General features: G+C 45.5%; 1 protein-coding gene across 3 annotated transcripts in view; it reads left to right on the top strand.

Moving 5' to 3' along the window:
* Nrbf2 (nuclear receptor binding factor 2) overlaps positions 1 to 6605 on the top strand; it is a 20657-nt gene extending 14052 nt beyond the window's left edge. For all 3 annotated transcript variants that reach the window (XM_031347939.1, XM_031347938.1, XM_031347937.1), the window contains 2 exons: positions 3168 to 3208; positions 5110 to 6605. In XM_031347939.1, coding sequence (XP_031203799.1) covers positions 3168 to 3208; positions 5110 to 5817 — 749 coding nt within the window. In that variant the 3' untranslated portion in view covers positions 5818 to 6605. The remainder of the gene's footprint in view (positions 1 to 3167; positions 3209 to 5109) is intronic.
* The last annotated feature ends 5962 nt before the right edge of the window (positions 6606 to 12567 follow it).

Genomic DNA, 12567 nt, shown 5'->3' with positions numbered 1-12567 from the left:
GAACCTGTCCTTCCTGTGATCCTGGTTGTGTCAGAACTCCTCAGAATCAAGCTGACTCTGTGATCCTGCAATTCTGGGATTTTGGGATCCTGGGCTTGTTAAATCACTTAGGAGTGTGGCTTTCTCTGTGGGTTGTGGGACTGGCTGCAGAGCTTGTGCCCAAGGTCTGCTCAGAACACTAACCTAGACAGACCGGAAGGAACCGGAGTCACTGGGCTGGTGGAGTTCTTATTTGTTTTTCTTGAGACAGGGTTTCTCTGTGTAGCCCTGGCTGTCCTGGAACTCACTCTGTAGACCAGGCTGGCCTCAGAAATCCACCTGCTTCTGCCTCCCAAGTGCTGGGATTAAAGGTGTGCGCCACCACTGCCCGGCTTGTTGTTGTTGTTGTTGTTGTTATTATTATTACTACTATTATTATTATTTTTGCCTTGGTTTTTGTTTTGATTTTTTTTTTTGAGAGAGAGAGAGAGAGAGAACATGAAGTTGGGTGGGTAGGGAGATGGAAAGGATCTTGAAGGAGTTGGGAAGGAAAAGAATATGATCAAAATATGTCATCTAAAAAAATTTATAAAAAGAAAAGGTGGCTTTTTTTGAGATAGTACTTTCATAAACTTCAGCATTAGATTATCAAATGTGATTTTGTGAAGGAGACCCTGACCATGCACTCAATGTTTTAAAATTTTTTAAATATTTATTTATTTTATATTTATGTGTACATGCATGATTGCTTAAGTTTACGTGCAGCACATCTGTGCAGGTGACACTGAAGGCAAGAGGACATTGCAGTCCCTGGAATCAGAGGAATAAGCCTACCTGGGGGCTGGAAGCCAAAGTGAAGAGCCTTAGTGCTCTTAACGCAGGGCCATCTCTCTAGCCGCTCTTTTCTTTTAAAATACGTTCGTTCATTCATTCTCCCTTTCTTTCTCCCTCCCTTCCTCCTTTCCCTTCCTTTTTTTCTTTCTTTCTTCCTTTTTTGCCTTCGTTTTAAGACTTTATTGTGGTAATCTCTAAAGTGGTGGTGTGGTCCTTGCTGAATTCTTTGCACTTTTGGATTATTGTAGGTATCCTGCCATGTTAAATTTAGGTTCAGTGCTCTGCCGAGGTCGCATTTCCAGTTGGTTTCAACTAGGTTTTGTGAAAGCTATTCTGAGTGCTAAGACAGGTGGTTTAAAGCAAACTGCAGTTCTGGGAAGACAAATGCATGTAGACAGGAAGAAGGGCTGTCACAAGAAGTCCCACACACAGTGTGTCCTGCATTTTGTTGTTTTCCCTTTTGTTTGTCTGCTGGCAAACCTCATGCCACATTCTACCCAGTGCTCTGCTACTGCTGGGATACAGGCCTAGCCAGGAAAGATGAAGGGAAGTGTACAAGCTTGGCAAAGATGACACAGTTCTGGAGAAGGAGCATCTACTTTGAATCTCAGGCTTGGTAGAACCTGGCAGACAGAACATTTCAAGTTGTGAAATTAATTAATTGATTAATTAATTAATTTTTCAAGACAGGGTTTCTCTGTGTAGCCCTGGCTGTCCTGGAACTCACTCTGTAGACCAGGCTGGCCTCGAACTCAGAAATCCGCCTGCCTCTGCCTCCCAAGTGCTGGGATTAAAGGTGTGCGCCACCACTGCCCGGCTCACATAACATCTTTTTAAGCTGCCTTCCTTCTCTACATCTTGCAGTTTTTATAGACCAGTGCTTACCACTTCCGAACAGTTAGCTAGGGTCATAACAATGGTTCTAGTTTTCTGGGTTAAGTTTCCATGGCTGGCAGAAATCGGAGGAAAATCAACTTTCTTATTGACTTTATTATGTACACTAGGGTGAGGGAGACAGGCGTGTGTGCAAATTAGAGGATAATTGTCAGGGTCAGATGCAGGTGTCTTAGCTGCTGTGCCCTCTTGATAGCTCTAGAAACCAACTTTGACAAAGGAAAGACAGCACGAGCAAGTAAGGTGTTTACCACCAAGCCGGACGACTTGACTTTAACCCCAGAACACGCACGGTGGAAGGAGAGAATTGATTCCCACAAGTTGTCCTCTGACCTCCACACATGTGCCATGGAGTGTTCATGGACATCAAGATCCATCAAGTTGGTCTATCCCAACCCTGTAAGCGGGCACTCAGGAGCTGAGTCCATACCTTTAAGTTTGAAGGCAGCCTGGGCTACATTGTGATATTTTTAAAAGGGTTTTTATTTATTCATCTTATGGGTGTTTTGTTTGCTTGTATTTATGTATCTGTGCACAGTGTTTATGTTTGGTGCCCAAGGAGGCCAGAAGAGGGCAAGGATCCCCCGAGGTTGGAGTTAAGGTTGTAAGGCACCATGTGGGCGCTGGGAATTGAGCCAGAGTTCTCTGGATGAACAGCCAATACTCTTCATTGCCTGAGACCTTTGTTCTTTTTTGAACAAAGATACATCCAAACTGTCAGCTTAGCCCAAAGAGAAAATGTGAAGGTTTCAGCATTGCCTGTTTAAATTCAAAAGCTTAAATCACCCAGAATTTGGTCAAGATTAAAGTTTGTCTGTATTTTACTGCACAGTATACATTATCATATTCTAACAGCTTTTTGTTTAGATAGTCTAGTGTGTGCTGGGTTTGAAATTTTGATCCTCCTGAGTCAGCCTCCCACGTGCTGGTGTCCACATGTGCCACAGTGTCTGGCTTAGGACACTTAAGCACAGAAACCGTTGAGAAAAACAGTCCCCATAGGAGACCACAGTGATGTGCAGACACTCATATGAACACAGTCATCAGTATATCTTGATATTTTTGTTGAGCGTGGAGCCTCAATAAATTCTTACTTAATTTGGTTCTCTATAAACAGTTTATTTTAATTAAATCTTTAGTTCCTTAGTCATAAAGTCTTCAAATCTTTTTGTTCTGCATTGTTAGGTCCAGACTCGTGCCATGGTGTGGTCCCCAGCCCCCACCTTTAAAGGCTTTAAAGCCTCCAGTTATTAAGATGGGTTAGGGAATATTTCTGTACCAGTGATATTATATCCTTTTGGGAGAAGTTAATACTGTTTTCAAATTTGCCTTTTTAGTACAGTTGCTTAGAAGACCAGTTCTCTGTATTGTAAAGAGTAAACATTTCTATTACATACCTATAAATTAGAAAATTATGATAATCATATATTAATTTTCTGCCTTCTTTTTTTTTTAACTAGCATATCTCTCTGAAGCCATGAAGCTGACACAGTCTGAGCAGGTGAGGCATGCTCATAGTGTTTGCAGAAGTGTCTTGGGGGGCTGGAGAACTGACTCAGTAGTTAAGACCACCCAGGTACTCTTCCAAGTGTTTATGCGCAGCTCACCGCACCTTCAGTGCAGGGCATCTAATGCCAGCTTCATAGGCGCCGCACTCACATACACCCTCCTGCTCTGTGATTTAAAAAACAATCATGGGCACCCTATATAGTCCTTGCTGGCCTGGAGTACACTATGTACAGCGGGCTAACCTTGGACTCCGAGATCCACAGACCCAGCCTCCCTAGTACTGGGATTATGTGCTACTACGCCTGGCTGAAAATAAAACCTTCTTTTCAAAGCATTGTTTTCTTGTGGAGATTGAATTATGAGACTGAGAAATACGCAGATGTCTTTTAGGAAGGACATTAAAACTATCTGAGCTGTCATTGGCACTCCAGACTGCTCTCCTGTTTCCTGTCACTACTTACCGGTGTCAGGTAGCCAGAGCTTTTCTTTAGAGCCCATTGGGACCTTTTCTAACGCTCACTGGCTTTTGACACTGGTTCACATTGAGGAAGCAGGAATGGCGCAGGGGAACTAGAGGGACTACACTTTGCTTAGTCAAAGGCAATTTGAATCTGACCAATCTCCTATTTGTCTTTTGAATACTTAGAAGACTCGTGGACTTTGAGAGATCTGTTTGTGGATGACTTTGTATTATTTTATGGCTTGGGAAAGGAAGGCCTGCGCCTAACTCTTAAATACATTCACCAGGGGCTTGGAGAGGTGTTGGAGCAGTTAAAAGTACAGACAAGGGTCTGCTTCCCGCTCCCACCAGGTAGTTTGTCGTTAGCAGAGGCAGCCCAGCGTGAGTGACTGCATGCTATTTACTTGGGCACAGCCTTGACAAAGACCAAGATTTCAGACCCATGGGAAGTTGGCAAAACCTTTCCCAAATGGGTCAGGCTCAGAATTGGCCAAGCCTTTTCCTCTGGTCCAGGGATGAGTGTAAAAACTAGCTACTGTGCTTTGTCCTCCTGGTTGTTTACAGCTTGAGATGGCCCTTCGCCCTCCAGAGACTAGGGCCCCTTCCTGCTGTGCATAGTAAACGCTGACATTCCAGGTTGCAGTGGGGGTAGGTGTGGCTCCATCAGTTTTTCTGGACACATGTCTGCCCTTTCTTCATTCTTCTGCCGGGAACTCGTAGTCAGGGTTCCCAGGCTCAGGTCCTGTGCTCACAGCAGCCTGTCTCAAGTTCCAGGAGATGGACTGCATCTTCTAACCTCCATGTCTACACATAAAATTAAAGATTTTTAAACAACTGTGTCCAAAGCTAGGTTTTCATTTTTTCAGTGCCTGGGGTCAAGCTTGGGTCTCTGTACGTGCTCATAAGTGTGTCCCATGGCTCCATCCCTAGTTGTGCAGATGTTTTTCTTCATCATATGAGGACAGGAGGAAAGGGGGTGGCGACTGAACCAAGGATATAATTCCTACAGGCTGAGCATGGGCAGCCTGAACCAAGGACATAGTTCTTATATGCTGGAGCATGGGCAGCCTGAACCAAGGGGACTTTGAAGCTACGACTGACAGTAGAGAACTTGTAATGGCTGTCATATAGGTGTGCATCAGGTTTTCCAAATACCCTGTGGATTGAAAGATCACAGATGAGGGGGATATAATCCATCATGGGAGGGCAGGCATCGCGCCTGGGCTCAGCCCACAGTGATAGCTTGTGGCGTGGCTTCTTAATCTCTGGAGATGAGAGAACTGGTTGTGACCCTAAAGGCCTACCCCAGGCAGGCCACTTACATAGGCCACACCTACAGATTCCACAACCACTCCAACAAGTGTTCAGACACATGAGCCCCTGAGCTTTCTGATGTTAAGTTCTGAACACTGACCTTTTCTTCTGTATCACAGGCTCACTTATCACTGGAACTGCAAAGGGACAGCCACATGAAACAGCTTCTCCTCATCCAGGAGAGGTGGAAGAGAGCAAAGCGAGAGGAGCGGTTGAAAGCGCAACAGAGCACAGACCGGGATGGAGCCCCCCACCTGCAGGCATCTCACAGACCCTCTGAGGATGCGGAAGGCCAGAGTCCTCTTCTTTCTCAGACATACATCCCTTCCACAGAGAAGCGCCTCCCCGAGGTGCAGGGGGTCTTTGACAGGGATCCAGACACATTGCTATTTTTACTTCAGCAAAAGAATGAGCCATCGGAGCCCTGTATTGGAAGCAAAGCCCCAAAAGATGATAAAACGATTATAGAGGAGCAGGCAACCAAAATAGCTGATTTGAAGAGGCATGTGGAGTTCCTAGTGGCTGAGAATGAAAGATTAAGGAAAGAAAATAAACAGCTAAAGGCTGAAAAGGCCAGACTCCTGAAAGGCACGACGGAGAAGGAACTGGACGTGGATGCAGACTTTGTAGAGAAGTCGGAGCTGTGGGGCTTACCTCCACACTCGGAAACTGCTGCTGCCTCTTCAACCTGGCAGAAGTTTGCAGCTAACACGGGGAAAGCCAAGGACATTCCAATTCCCAACCTTCCTCCTCTGGATTTCCCATCTCCAGAGCTTCCTCTAATGGAGCTCTCGGAGGACATTCTGAAAGGATTCATGAATGATTAAAATGGAGGGCCATTGGAGAGGCTGCTGACACAGTTAATCCAGAAAAGAATACAAAGGGAAAGAATTCCACGGCTCGGGGAATGCCAGAGATGCCCCTTCGTCTGGTATGCTGTGGGAGAAGAGGCGGTGCCAGGACCTGGGAAAGTCACTGTGAAACATCACTCACCTTCTTCACGACTAAGCTCATGATTCCGACTTGGCAGACACTGAACTCTTGGAGGGTCGCTTTCTTATGATACAAACCAAATGGCTACCTGGAATAATTTTTCAAACAGTTATTTTTCTTATCTTCAGGGTTAAATGTATAAAAGTATGTCATGTGTAATTAATCTATAATGCCATAAATGATAATGCAAAAGCTAAATATGGTGGCCTGAGAGGCTCACTTGTATTTGGAACATGCTTTCTATCATGCGTTGACTGTATGCATTTTATGCACATTTTGTTTGTTTGAGATACGGTGTGTAAGATACACGCTTCCAGATGGAACTGTATGTGCCACGTTTGCACTACTCGTAACATAATGATAACCTCAAGACTATCAGGAGAAATATTTAAATTTCCATTTTATGAAGAAAGGAACCAAATTATTAGTTATGCTTTTTAAAAAAAAATTACCAGTTTACATAATTAATCAGGGTGCATTTTAAGTTCTAACTTTGTGTTATACGATGCATCATTTGAAAATACTGAGGAACTCTCCTTTGTTCTGAATGATGCATGTGTGAAAGTAATGCTAGTTAGCAGTATCTGATTGTAAGAAATCAATAAAATAATTGTGTTTCATACCTTTGTTGAATATGACTGGTGGTTGACAGGGTACTTAGTGGCTTCTCCCTGTGTTCCTGCCCTTTCTTCCCCAAACAGTCCATGCTGGTCTCAGACTTGTTTCAGTGAGTTCTTTTTTTGTTTTGTTTTGTTTTGTTTTCAAGACAGGGTTTCTCTGTGTAGACCAGGCTGGCCTCGAACTCAGAAATCCGCCTGCCTCTGCCTCCCAAGTGCTGGGATTAAAGGCATGTGCCACCACTGCCAGTGAGTTCTTTAGGTTGGGGTGAGGAAGGGCGAGCTTTGTTCCATATGAGCCGTGAGTACTTCCACCGTCTGCTCCCTTCTCTTCTTCCCATGCCTTCGTGGCTTGCCGTTTCCTTAGACCCCTTTCTGTCTGTCTGCTGTTGAAGCTCTTGTACACGCTGTTTAGTGTTCTTGCGTAGCCTGGTTCTGTGTTGAGTCTGTGTGCTGTGTCACCATGCTCAGCTCAGTGTGTTAGAGCTATGCCACTCCTGCATCCCTCAGGACCTCCTGAGCTTCATTTCTATAAAAATGGGTTTCATTCAGCGGATGGATTCTATCTAGCAAAGTAATCCAAACTCTGTGCAGAAGGACCAACCTCCAGTTGGCAGGCAGAAGTCAAACCTGGTCCTCGTGCTTTGGTCCCAGATGGACACTCACCTGTGGGATCCAACACGACATTACAGGTAACTGTCAGATTGAATGGAATCTGATTAACCAGCCTCGACCGGAAAATGATGTCAGTGGAGAACTCACGAACATTTCTTGTCAGAAGTAAGGTCATGAATAGAGAGGAAAACCTGTTGGTTGGTTCACTCAGATGTCTGGGGAAAGAAATGATTGTTCCTAATAGAAAGCATAAAGTATGTGTGAGCATGTCCTGTGCATGTAGAAGCCAACATCAGGGGTCTTCCTCAGGTTCTCTCCACCTTTTGAGATCAAGCCTCTGACTTAAGCTGGGGACTTATCAGATCAGCTAACCCTAAGACCTAGGGCCCTCTCTCTCTGCCTTCCTTAGTGCTGGGATTACAGGCCTGTACCGTCATGCCTGGCCTTTTACTCAGGTTCATGCTTATACATCCAGATCAGTACAGACTGATGGTGGCTTTTTGTGAAGCGCTACTAACAGTGTATATTTTGATAGTTAAGTTGAATGCTACTAGGTTGGGCGAGGCACAGTGTGGGTTATTGAGTCATTCCAGATGAGTGGTTCTCATCTTTCCTAATGCTGCGGACCCTTTAGTATGGTTGCTCATGGGGGCTGGAGAGATGGCTCAGCAGTTAAGAGCACTGATTACTCTTCCTCGGGTCCTCAGTTCAAATCCCAGCAACCACATGGTGGCTTACAACCATCCATAATGAGATCTGATGTCCTCTTCTGGGGTGTCTGAAGACAGCTACAGTGTATTTAATTATAATAAACAAATAATAAATAAATACATCTTTAAAAACATATGGTTGCTCATGTTGTGCTGAACCCCAACCATAAAATCATCTGTTGCTACTTCATGACTGTAATTTTGCTACTGTTAGAAATTGTAATGTAAATACCTGATGTGCAGGGTGATAGGTGACCCCTGTGGAGTCATTGGACCCCCAAGGGGTTGAGAAGTGTTGGTTAGAAATGAAAGGGGACCTCTGTCTTGTGTAGTCTGTCATAGTGCCTGTCATCTTAATTGGTGGGAAGTAGACAGTAGGCAGAGTTTGTCTTTCCAGTCTTCCCCTTAGAAGCAAGCCACTGCTGACCAATAGTGCCATCTGGTGGACAGAATCAAAAGCCAGTTTTCCATCGTCCAGTATGAAAGGGGTCTTACTGAGTGAGGCCTCCTTGGCAGTGTGGGTGGGACTCAAGGCCTTGTATGCCACCGACTACCCCGAGTCCTGCTTACCTAGTGTAGAACAGACAAGAAAACCCATTTTTAAAAGTTAAAGAAAGAAATGAGGGGAGATGTTACGGCTCAGTGGGTAAAGGCGGAACAAATGTGTTGCCTCCCAGCACCCACATGGTAGAGAACCAAGCAATCGGGACCATTGTCCTCTGACTACACACACAAAAGATAGGGGTAATAAGTTTTATAAAGAAATGTGTAAGCCGGGCAGTGGTGGCACACGCCTTTAATCCCAGCACTTGGGAAGCAGAGGCAGGCGGATTTCTGAGTTCGAGGCCAGCCTGGTCTACAGAGTGAGTTCCAGGACAGCCAGGGCTACACAGAGAAACCCTGTGTCGAAAAACCAAAACCAAAACCAACAAAAAGAAATGTGTAAGCACAGTGAGGAACTGTAGGCTTGCCCACCAAGTATATGGGTATTTTGCATGCATGTATGTCTGTGTACCACTTGTGTGCCTGGTGTCCATGGAGTTCAGAAGTGCCCAATCCATAGGAACTACAAAAGGTAACTATGTGGGTACTGGAAATTGAACCCCCAGATCTTCTGGAAGAGTACCAGTGCTATGTCATCTCTGGCCACTAATCTGGAATTACTGCTTCATTTGAATCTCAAGGTGCCTGGGGGAATCAGGTAGAGGGGTGTTGTGTGTGTGTGTGTGTGTTCATTCTTTCATTTAAATATAAGGTCCAGGGGCAAGAAGATGGTTCCATGGGTGTTTGCCACCAGACGTGATGACCCTAGGTTGGTCCCTGGTACTCATAGGGAGAAGAGAGAACTCCCACAGCTTGTCCTCTGACTTCCAGAGTTAGGTCAGCCTACAGTTCCTGTGTACGTGTCACATGCACATACACCGCATGAAGGAAGGCACCACCCACACACCCACACCTACCTCCATTTGCTCCAGGACTGAGCTCTTGCTAGACAAAACACACACATCCCAAACCTCTAGCCTTGGCTGTATCCAGGGAAGGCTTGTGAATGACTGCTGGTTACTTTTGGGGGTGGAGTCAAACCCCAAGGTCTTGTGCATGTTAGGCAAGTGCCCCGTCACCCAGAGTCAGACCAACGGAGGCCACAGCTGAAGTCAGCTGTGAAAACCTTAGCCGAGACTGGAAATTCAAATTTCTACACACTAGTGACTCAACAGCTAACATACTCGTTTTGTTTACATCATGTAAAGGCTTGGGATCATGTTGGTAGGGTACGTGTTCAGTATGGAACCCAATATGCCCTGGGCTCCGTCCCTAGCACCACATAAATTTAGTAAGGTAGTGTAAGGCTGCAACCTCACCATTCACTCCAGAGCCACAGAGGCAGAAAAATGTCAAGTTCAGGGTCAGCCTAGCACAGGGAAGTTTAAGGCTACTCTGGACTTTTAAAATTATTTATCTTTATTTATATGAATCCACTGTAGCTGTCTTCAGACACACCAGAAGGGGGCATCAGATCCCATTATAGAGGGCTGTGAGCCTCCATGTGGTTGCTGGGAATTGAACTCAGGACCTCTGGAAGAGCAGTCGGTGTGCACTTAACCACTGAGCCATCTCTCCAGCCCCGGGCTAGTCTGGACTTTAAGAATGTATGTTGGGGCTGGCGAGATGGCTCAGCGGGTAAGAGCACCTACTGCTCTTCCGAAGGTTGTGAGTTCAAATCCCAGCAACCACATGGTGGCTCACAACCACCCGTCATGAGCTCTGACTCCCTCTTCTGGTGTGTCTGAAGTCAGCTACAGTATACTCATGTATAATAATAAATAAATCTTTAAAAAAAAAAAAAGAATCTATGTCACTAAAGACTACTTACTTGGGTGGCTTCAAGGAATACTAGCATCTAATTGTGTAATCATGAGTCAACATCTGGGTCTTAGACAAGATGAGCAACACACACAGCTTTGTATCCTATCAGGCCTGCTATAACCCCCACGCACAGTGAAGAGTAGATTGAATAACTTAAGTATGGTGGCCTGCCTTGCATTCCTTTCCTCCTACAGAGCGGGCCTGGCATCCAGAAGCATCGGTCACTGCAAACTACGTACTCATCAAGTAAATTCTTTAAGAGTGTCTTCCCCTCAGTCACTCATCTTTACTTAGGCCTGTATTTCATGAGCCAAGTGTACGGATGTGAAAGGACGCTGCGATCCCAAGAATGCATGGCAGCGAAAGTGGACTTAGACCTACACACCTGTACTTGTTGAAAAATAATCCATATGGAGGTCTAAGGGCCATAACTTCCAAATGTACTATAGGCCTGCTTTCATAAAAGCCTCCTGACCTTGATGTTTCTCAAACTATTCTATATAGTTCATTTATCTTTTACAGGTTATTTGTGTGGCGAGGGTGTGTGCACATGTGCATGTTTTCGATTGGTTGCGGAGACAAGGACACTGGATTTACTCATATTCTTTTTGAGGCAGGGCTAACACCTGAACATAGAACATATTTTAAGATTTCTTTGTGTGTGTGTGTGTTTGTATGTACCTGAGTGCAGGTATGTATACATAAAAGTCCAAAAGAGAGTGGAAGATCGCTTGGAGTTAACAGTACAGGTGGTTGGGAGCCACCTCTGTGGATCCTTGGATTCTCTGGAAGAGCAGTACCTTTGAACCCCTGGGGAACAGCTCCCGTGGTCTTGTCTTTCCTCCCTAGGAGGCACTTATTTGTAGGGATCCCCCACATGGCGCTGGGGATGATCTGAACCTGCTTTCATAATTAAAGAGCAGGCATTTTTTAACTGCAGAGCCAGGATCTTCGGCTTCTAGATCACTTTACATGGTATGGTGGTTTGAATACAAATGGCCCTCATAGGGCGGTAAGAAACGACACTATTGGGTGTGGTATGGCTTTGTTGAAGGCGTGCTCCTGGGGTTGAGCTCTGAGGTCTCGGAAGCTCAAGCCCGAGCACTTCCTGCTCTCTGGCAGATCTAGATGTAGAACTCTCAGCTCCTTTGGCACCATGACTGCCCACATGCTGTCATACGTCCCACCCTGATGATGATGATGATGGACTGAAACTCTAAGCTAGCCCCCAATTAAAAGTTTCCTTTGTAAGAAGAGTTGGCATAGTTGTGACGACGTCTCTTTACAGCAAAGGAAAACCTAAGACACTTGGGAAACGGACACGGGAAGACATTTTCATAGGAGGGACTCCAGGGCAATCAAAGCTAAGATACGCTAAGTGTTGCCCCAGGAGCTGGTTCTGTTGGTCGTGTTGCTGGGCGAGTGGCGGTGCATGTCTCTAATCTCAGTGCTGGGGAGGTAGAAACAGGAAGATTCTTGAAGGTTACTGATCAGTCAGTAAAATAAAATGCCTAATATGTCTCAGGGGAAGAAAAAAAAAAAGTTGTCAGCTCTTGAGAGCAGACTCCAGCTTGTGCTCTGACCTCCACCCACATGCACTTAACATGCCCAACAAAAATCTCGCTCCGGTAGACAGAAGGGAACCCAAAATGCTGACTCCCCAGCCTTCCCAAGTCTACAAATGTCTTTGGGGATGTGAATGCTGCCCAGGGTTAAGAAGCATCAGGTCACTAGCATGGACTATGCCCACCTCTTGAATTTTGGCTAGGAGAAGCAGTTTGCTCAGAAAGCCATTGTAGCCCGGCTTAACGTTCTGCCTGGCTTCTGCTGTACTCAAATCCTTTTTTGTAGGACAGTTAAAAGGAGCCTCAGGTACAGCCAGAAGCAAAAGCTTTTTGGGAGAAAATACCACAAGGATTGTACTTCTCCGAGATCAGAAAGTAGAAATACCCAGAACTAATACCATGGCTTTAAACTAATTTCCTATCGAAATTTAATGAGACCAGGTCTGGTGGCGCATGCCTTTAATCCTAGCGCTAAGGAGACAGAGGCAGAGGCAGGTGCATCTGTGAGTTTGAGACCAGCCTGATGAAGTACACAACAAGCTTCAGGAGAGCCAGGACTACATGGTGAAGGCTGCTGAGGTCTTCAGCAGACTTCTCTCCTGGCAAGTGCTTAACCTCCACCTCACTGGGTCTTGTGCCAGGCAGTTACTAATGTGAAGTGAGGTGCTCAGACTCCTGGCTGAGGCTTGCCTGGGGTAAAAAGCGTGGCC

The sequence above is a fragment of the Mastomys coucha genome, unplaced genomic scaffold, assembly GCF_008632895.1.
Source record: "Mastomys coucha isolate ucsf_1 unplaced genomic scaffold, UCSF_Mcou_1 pScaffold3, whole genome shotgun sequence".
Lineage (NCBI taxonomy): Eukaryota > Metazoa > Chordata > Mammalia > Rodentia > Muridae > Mastomys > Mastomys coucha.
The sequence above is the reverse complement of the archived record's forward strand: the minus strand, read 5'-3'. Positions and strand labels throughout refer to the sequence as shown.